This window comes from Myripristis murdjan, chromosome 4 (genome assembly GCF_902150065.1).
Source record: "Myripristis murdjan chromosome 4, fMyrMur1.1, whole genome shotgun sequence".
NCBI lineage: Eukaryota > Metazoa > Chordata > Actinopteri > Holocentriformes > Holocentridae > Myripristis > Myripristis murdjan.
Window position 1 is genome coordinate 4,135,679 of NC_043983.1, and position 9,051 is coordinate 4,144,729.

The 9,051-nt window shown below is 43.8% G+C and overlaps 1 protein-coding gene across 2 annotated transcripts; it reads left to right on the forward strand.

The window, feature by feature from the left end:
* Positions 1 to 3,124: 3,124 nt before the first annotated feature.
* Positions 3,125 to 8,876, forward strand: LOC115357605 (mediator of RNA polymerase II transcription subunit 26). 2 transcript variants are annotated; one of them, XM_030049162.1, is made up of 3 exons: positions 3,125 to 3,448; positions 5,252 to 5,326; positions 5,422 to 7,017. In XM_030049162.1, the coding sequence occupies exons 1-3, from the start codon at positions 3,377 to 3,379 to the stop codon at positions 7,015 to 7,017; spliced, it is 1,743 nt and encodes a 580-aa protein (XP_029905022.1). In that variant the 5' UTR covers positions 3,125 to 3,376. The 2 variants fall into 2 exon arrangements, with proteins under 2 accessions (XP_029905022.1, XP_029905021.1); XM_030049161.1 differs by having other exon boundaries at positions 3,377 to 3,448; positions 5,249 to 5,326; positions 5,422 to 8,876.
* The last annotated feature ends 175 nt before the right edge of the window (positions 8,877 to 9,051 follow it).

Genomic DNA, 9,051 nt, shown 5'->3' on the forward strand with positions numbered 1-9,051 from the left:
TAATGCATTCTAACCTTTACAGGTGAACTTAATGTGACCTTCTGTAAACTTTTGAATGCACATGTCCAACTGTTCAGTGTTTCAGTACCTTTTGCACAAGTTGCTGTTCTATAACAAGGAGCTTAATGGCAAAATTCACAACAGGTGTTTGATCTATGAATCGACCAATAAATTTCCTGGTTCAATTAGAATTGGTATTTAAACAGTCCTCCTCATTATGCTGTTCAGATTTTGACATCATGAGACCAAGACGACACCTAACAGTTGATCAGCAGCAAATCGCCATTGCGAGGCTTCAAACAGGATGTTCTCAGACGGAAGTGGCCACTGAGCTTAGAGTGTCACAGAGTGTCATCAGCAGGTTGCAACAGAGATACAGCGAGACTGGAAGAGTCACAGAAAGGCATAGAAGTGGACGTCCTTTGGCCACATCCCACACTGATGACCGCTTCATTGTGAGCAGTGCCCTGTGGAACCGGATGATGAATGCCACTCAACTCCAGGCACGTTTAAGGGAGGTGAGAGGCACCCAAGTGTCACGTCAGACCATTCGAAACCGTTTACATCAGCATGGTCTGCGTGCTAGACGACCTGCAAGGGTACCTGACGACATCACCGGGCACAGGTGTCATCGTCTTGCATGGGCCAGGGAGCATTTACGCTGGACGAGGGACCAGTGGGCCTCAGTGCTGTTCTCTGATGAAAGCCGATTCATGTTGAGCAGAAATGATGGCCGCCAACAATGTTGGAGACATCAAGGAGAGCGCTATGCATCAGCCACTGTTGTCACCAGACGAGCCTTTGGTGGTGGTGGTGTTACTGTGTGGGCAGGTGTGTCTAGTCAGTACAGAACTGCCCTACACTTTGTGAATGGTACAGTGACAAGCCCATACTACCTGAATAACATCATTAATCCAGTAATTGTGCCCCTGCATGAACAACACAGGCCTGATTTCATCTTCATGGACGACAATGCTCCAGCTCATCGAGGTCGTATCATTAGGGAACGGCTGCTGGAGACTGGAGTACCTCAGATGGAGTGGCCTGCACTTTCTCCAGACCTGAATCCCATAGAAAACCTATGGGATCAGCTGAGTCGCCGTGTAGAGGCTCGGAGCTCTGTACCCCAGAACCTCAATGACCTGAGGGCCGCCCTTCAAGAAGAGTGGGATGCCATGCCTCAGCAGACAATAAGTCGACTTGTGAACAGCATGAGACATCGTTGTCAAGCTGTAATTGATGCTCAAGGGCGCATGACAAGTTATTGACACTGACATTTTTTGTTGTGGTATATCCACCACTGTTGTTGGCTTTTGTTTCAAGAAATTGTTTGAGATGAGGAAATCACCAGTGCATGCTTCTACTTAAATTTCAGCCGAAAGCCAAATATCCCTAACTTTTTGTGAGTAGTGTATGTAAAATCGTAGGAAATTTTGTGTGTGGCTCATAAGCTGTCTACTCTACCAACCAGTTCCCAGCAGGTGACCAGCTTTCATTCAGCTGTCCAGTTTGATCTGGAAAACTGACGCCTGCTGTGGCCAGGCAACATGGAAGCTGGTTCTCTGCCCTGAGGGACACCTTTACATTTGGAGTATTGGTCTTCTGTCTTTCTCTCTTTTCTTGTCTCACTTGCAGAAAGAAATATAGAAAATCCTGACATACCACTTTTGGAAAAAGAAGGACAAATGTCCTTATCTTTTTTTTTGTTCCTCAAACTGTAACGTCAGTCTTGTGCTTTTCTGAGGAGTAGCCCGCTAAAACTGAAGGTGTTCCAGCTGTAAAGGATGTCTGAAGTCATACAGCTCATGTCATGTGATCTCAGTGCTGTTGTCAGAATGAAACATCCGTGTCCGGCTTCTCATCGCTTTTCAACTTCAAGTACCACCTGCATTTAAAGTAAATTTATGAGATATTGGCCTATATTTCGGGAACAATAATTTATATCTCCTTCATTTTTATAATAAAGGTTTACTGAAAACAAGGAGAGGACTGTAGACCTCATTTTGCAGTGTGCTGTAATAGACTGTTACTGTGCTAATTTACTGCTGTCTGTTACATGGCTCAGCTGCCAGGCGCTGAGCCTTGACTGTGGCTGCTGCAGGGAAACATTTCCTAACATAAACACACAGTATAAAATTACATCAGTCATGGCTGCCATATATCTTTAGAGAAAATGTAGCCTCACTCACTGACCTTCACCTCTGTCAAAGTACAAGAGGATAAAAGGGGGACAGATGACACAACTGTGACACAAAAGCCTACAAGCACACACACACACACACACACACAAGAATCTAATCAGACAGTCTTGTGGAAGGCATCCCTCTTTTTAACTTCATTCTTCAGGAGGATGCCAGTCACCTTGACCCCTGGTCCCACAGCTGTAATGTGCTTTCAGTAATCCATTTTTATTAGACTACAATACTGACATTATTCAGTCGTCAAATGCACTAATACTGGAAACAACAAACTATGTGACAGTTTTTCATAGGATTATACAGAACTGATTTCTCCTTACTGAACAAATAAACATCTACACACATCATATTATGAAAAGAACAAACAGGGCAAACAGATCTTCAACAGAAAAAAGGAAAACGCCAGAGGCACATGTACCTGCCACTGGTAATTGTATTGGGGTCAATTAGACTCCAATGGATAATTTAAACCCCCGGAAAATGATTCTAATTAAAATCGTTACTCAAGTTTATGGGTCAGGTATTTTATGTGTTGTTGATGATCTAAATGGCTTCTTCAATAAAATCATCAGCATCTTAATTTTATGTTTACCCAGGTGCCACCATTAAGAGATTTTTCTTTATTAAGCATGAAGAAAAAAGGTGTTAATCATGTATTGTGAGACGTTAAACCCTGTAGATAATAAAAGATAACAGGAGGGTCGGCTTTGAGCGATTTTGCTGTTGGTGGTTCCGTTATGTAAATGAAAGAATTACCAACTCAGAATGTAAAGGTAAACAATATAGCTTTATTATATGGTTTCCATTATTTCCGCGAGGCTCCTGACAGCCGCGCGCACACGTATGCGTCACGGTTGCGCACGCACGGCGAAGCCGACGCTTTAAGTTAAATTTCCCATCATGCTTTTCCCGAGCGCTTCAGAAAAGCCCGATGCCAAGAAGGCCGGAGAGGAGGCTACCGTCGGAGAGGTAGCCGTACTCAAAGAGGATTTTCGTATTGACGACATTTGAATAACCAAAATACGCGACGGCGGCGTCGAAAACAAAGGAATAAGCGTCATACAACATGATGCTTATTCTCAGAGAACATCTTCTGCTGGGCCTGTGAGTGTCGGCAGGTTCGCCACCGCCGCCTCTTCGGGGGATTCTCCTGTCTAGACCCGCGACACCGCCAGGCGATGACAGCGGCAGCGGCGACTCCGCAGCTGCTGAGAGACCGGCTGCTGCAGGCCGTCGACGGTCAGAGCAATGTGAGTAACCCGCTGGTTGTCTTCCCAACAACAACCGGAACGTAACGGGCACGGAGAGGCTGAAAACGAGGCCACACCGACCCCAAGTCACCCAGCAACACTGACAAAACGGGTGGCAACAAGTGAATAAACAGTAGTTGTTAGCTGTGTAGCTCGCCTGTAGCTCTGTGAGCACTAGTAATGTCACACACTCCACTACTTGGCTAACTAGCTATTGCTGGCTAATTAGGTAGCTAGCTAAGTTGACTACTTTGCCGATATTGAGATGTAGAATGCAGACTTCCTTACGTGACCCACAAGACGAGAAGCCAAAAGCTGGACGCAGTTAGCTTCAAATGCAATTACTGTTGTTTACTGTAAAGTTAGCTGGGTTAAGGTATCTTAAGGTTGCTGACAGATTACTGGCAAACTTTTTCCAGATGGTCTCTACTAGGGCTGGGGTGATATGTTTGTCCTGATTCAATACTGTAGTAATACTCGGGTGTCGATTCTTTAGTACTGCAATTATATATTACGATTTATTGCAGTTTTTTTTTTTTTTTTTTCCCCAAATGATCATGTAGTTTGTGGATTATAGTTTCATGAAGCTGTGATTATCCTAAAGGTCAGAATTGGCCATGTTATACAGTCGAAGTTTCAAAAATGGTGTGACTACAATGAAATGGCTACTATGGGGGCTAACATAATCACACATGAATCAAATGTGGCTCATTGAATCCACAAGAGTCTCAGCTTTCCAGTCAGAGCCAACTGATGCAACTCCAAGACTGTTTAGGCCCCAGTGTGCACAAATACACCATTTTACAACAGGCCACAAGAACACATTTGGACTGCATGCAAAAACCTGCATGGTTTGTGCCCCATATTGCATGAGATTAGCATAAGGTGGGCATGTCTACAAAGGGGAGACCTGTGGGTGCCCAGAGAGCCCATTTTCATGCAGACATCTGGAGGTGAGAGGTCAGATGTCAGTTTTTGCTCCACCAAAATTTAGCCTAAATTTGGAGTAAGATTAGACCCCTTGCTGACAACCTAGCATGTCATACCTAGTGCCAAAAGATTCCTTAGATCGTCTATATGAACTAATAGCTTTACTTTAGTTATACCTTAGTAATAGAAAGAAAAAAAAAAATAAAAATCATATATCATCATCAACCATCCCTAGTTTCAGGTATGGTGCTCCCAGGGTACTCCCACTCACTCTTGGAACAATGATGTACTAGTGAAAACTCAAGCTTTAGTCACTGTGGATGCTACTTGCCAACATGCATGGGTAAACAAGCAAACCATATTGTGGAGTTGTACTCATATTCTTAGCAAAAAGTTTCCTGTGTAATCTTGGCCTTCAAGCCAGGAAATGCTCTGTTTCCAGTATAGTGAAGTTTGCAAAACCCAGACCAAAATGAGCAGACACTGGTCACATCTCTTTTCTTTTGGGTTTTAAATAACTAATGGTCTCATTTGGATGTAATAGTTAGTATCGTTACTGGGTGGGCTGCACGTCTGCTTGTGAGTAAAAAGGGTGCATTTGCATGTAATTCCAGTTTGTCATTTTGACCATGAAACCAGTTGTGGTGAAGTGCTTCTTGATGTGCAGGTGCACTTTTGAAAGTCTATTCAAATTATTGCCCTTCGAGTGATCACTGTCCTCATTTGGTTGCAGAATTTGTGCATAGTAAGACTGCAAGAATTAGGGTGATCTCAGCTTACATGTAGATATGCAAGTATTCATGCAAAAGCCTCTGGACTTGTTGATGTGTTGATAACTTGATGTGCATATCTCCATGTGTTATATTTCAGCAGATATGCAATATGGTGGCAGTTATGGAGGTGATTACTCTTTTGGAGAAATATCCTATCACCAAAGAGGCACTGGAGGTAGGTTATGTTGAAAATTCTGAAGTTAAATTGTATTGTAGCTTTTCAAAATTAAGTCACAGCTGCTCTTGAACACCACATTTATCTCCATGAAGGAAACCCGCCTTGGCAAGCTGATCAATGATGTAAGGAAGAAGACCAAGAATGAGGACCTGGCCAAGAGGGCCAAGAAGCTCCTGAGAAACTGGCAGAAGTTGATTGAACCGGGGCAGAATGAGTTGTTGTCCAAGGGGCACATGGGCACATCAGGGTCATCCAATGGTGGTGCTCATCCTTGCAGAGCTGACCTCTCTGCTCCAGCTGCCACCACACCATCAGGTAAAACAGTTCCAGAGTTAAAGAACAGAAATGATTTTAACAACTGCTACTCACCCAGGGTGGAGACAACTGGCAACCGAAAACGAAAAGGCGAGCAGAAAGGACAGCACTTACCAGCCAAAATATCCAAAATGACTGCCTATGATAAAACCCAAAACACCACGCGGCCGCCAACAAATGGAATCAGTGGTGGTCCTGACGTTTATACCGATGTGATGGATTCTCGGGTGCATCAGCCTTCAGACAAGGAGATTTCTGAGCATCTGGACAATGACAGGGTCAATAAAATCCCTGTCAACGCTGTGAAACCTCACCCAAGTTCCCCAGGATACAGCAAACCCCCCAGCACTTCTTCGTTGCTGAAAACATCCGTGTTGCAGCAGCATGCCAGGCTGGAGCAGGCTTCCTCTGGAGGGCAGTATCAGCCTAGAAGCCCTCGCTGCTCCTCACACAGTCCTCGAACTCCAAAAGCACCAAAAGGATCAAGTCTTTCAAGCCCCGCCAGGAGTCCCAGGTCTCTGGATGGCTCTGGGCTGGGGGCCTCCCCTTTGCCTTCCCCACAGCCTTTAAATGTTTGCGTTCAGGGTTTGCACACTGCTGGCTCATGGTCTGCAGATTTGGACTCTCAGAGCAGCTGGTTATCCAAGCCTCCCAGTACTTCCCTACACAACTCAAATGCCTCCTCCTTTGCCGAGGGGGTCAGTTTGGATGAAGATGGTGCTGTTAGCAATACAGGGAAAAAGAAAAGACAGAAGTACAGACCTAAGGACTATATGGTGAAATTAGACGGACAGACTGTAGAAGACAGCACTAAACCAGTTAGGTTAAAAGACAGGAGACTAACCTTTGACCCGGTAACTGGGCAGATTAAACCCTCCTTCCACAAGGAGTCTGGCCAGGAGGTGGAGGTCAGGCTAGGCCATGGACCTGATCTTCAACGGACAGAACTGCTGAAGCAGAATCCCCCTGTTCCTCCGTGTCCCTTCCAGCAGACAAACTGGAAGGAACTGTCGAGGAATGAAATCATCCAGTCGTACCTGAGCCAGCAAAGCAGTGTGCTGACGTCGTCGGGGGCGCACACCTCTGGGGCACACTTTTTCATGAACGAGTACTTGAAACAAGAGGATCACCGTCTCAAAGAGGCCAGGAAAACGCATGTGCTGGCATCAAGTGTGCCAGCCACAGACTTGCCAGGGGTTTGCAGAGAGGTCACCAAGGACGATCTCGACCGGTTACACACAAAGCACTGGCCTGGGGTTAACGGCTGCTATGACACCAAGGACAACTGGTATGACTGGACAGAGTGCATATCCTTAGACCCACACGGAGATGAAAGCAAGTTGAACATACTGCCATACGTCTGTCTGGACTGAGAAGCAAGGTCTGGTATCCACTTGGGGAAGGCACAAGCAGTCCTGGCCTTGCATATTTCCATGAGGGAGCAAGGCTGGGACGAGTGAGGGCAGGGCGTCAAAGCCTATGCTGCTGCTTTGCACGGTCATGCAAAAATGGCCTGAGTTGATGTGCTGCCTGATCACGAAGGGGGAGTCAATGATCAGTGTTTCATGTGAGGAAAACTTTGCTGCACCATCGCTGACTTTCTGGAACATTCTGTGAGGTGAACGTAAAGTGAAAAGGCTATGCACAATCTGCCAATTCAAGAGAAGATGTCCAATAACTATATGGAATGAGATTATCAGGCAGGAACAACACTAGTCCCTATACATGCCATTTTTTCTGAATGAGAGAGAACATCACATCAAACTGCATGCCCGATTTAAAATGAAATTCTTCCATGCTTATTGGTAAACACATGCCTCATAGAACGTGACCTTGCTGCCTAGTCAAGATTCACACAAACACACTCATACATACATCGAATCCACCAAGCAGCATTTTTAAAAATTCCAGTGGTCTCCAATGGCCTGTTTTATTAAAACAAGGACACATTATCACAGTGACGCAGCTGAGCTAGCTAATTAAACACATTCACGAGAAGCATCATGTGAGAAACAACACATCACCCTACAAAATGCTGGAATAATAAAGCTACATTGGCATTTGCTTTTTTTTTTGTCTTGAGAATGAGGTTTTTAGTCTTAAGAGCCTAAATGAAGGCTTGCCTGGAGCAGCAGTTGAAAATGACAGTATGTGGGAGGGGGTTGGAAGAGTCTTGAAACTCTGAAGTTTTTGTTTCAAAACAGCACATGCAGTTCTTAAAGCTCTTAAAGTTCTTAAAGCTGGAAATCTCAGCACAAGGCCAAAGTAATTCTTTAGCCATTGGTATTGATCAACAACCCAATCAACCCCTCCACGAATACATGATGGTCATTTAGTGCCATGGGACAGGAAGGAAAAAACACTGTTCCAGCCACTCACTACCACTCCCCACTGTGACATTTGCCAGAGGAAATACTTTGCAAATCAGTTTTGAAATGTTAAAATTCAGTGCCACATGTGCACCAAAATCATGAGTGAACCCTAAAGGTTCAGGCAAATGTCTTTAGGTCACATTCTGAGAGGTTTGAATGTTTGTGTGAGTAAAGTGACAGAGTAACAATGCAGTTTGAGGTGACACACTCACATGCAGAGGAAAGAAAGGCTTGTATCTGATCAGGCTGGAACAATCCAAGCTGGTGACAGTACAGAAGTTTGGCTTTCATGTATGAATTTATTTAACTTTGCATAGGATACTCATTTCTGAGTTCATACTACATTCAAGTCATTTCTGTGTGTTACATTTCTTAAACCTGTCATGCATTCAGATTTAGTTAGATGATGCAGCAGCGACATTCCAAACTCTTCCCTTGTTGACACCAACCTAACTTACACAGGGAAACTCTCCAAAATGACACATTTTGATAATGTGAATTAACTTTTTTTTTTTTTTTTTTTTTTTAAATGTTATACCTGCCTTTTTCTTGTTCCTGTGTATTAGGTTGTAAAATATGAATTGAAATGGCAAAGCAGTTTTTGAAACAAACTTGCATCTTGGTACTGTGAGGAGGGACTGAAAAACGAATTAACATGCTGGAAAATGTACTTAATACCATTCCTTTAGATATTGTTTGCCTTATGGAAACCTGTGTTTTCCCTAAAAACAGAGCCTTAGTGAATGTACAGAATTTAGCCTTTTGTATTCAGTCGAATGCAGAAGAGAAACATATTTGCTACTTAGTCCTTTTAAGTGGACATGTTGATATGTGTTAATAAAAAAATGCAGAAATTGTGATTTTTTTTTTTGCTCACTTTCGCTGTGCATACAGCTACATTTTCTCACATCAACCTCTGATAAATGACTTCCCTCAGTGCAGTTTATTTTTGCCTCTTTTCTCAGATATTCATACTTTTTTACACAAATTCTATGAGGAAACTCCTGTTGTGTGTTTGTTTTGTTTTTAAGGTAT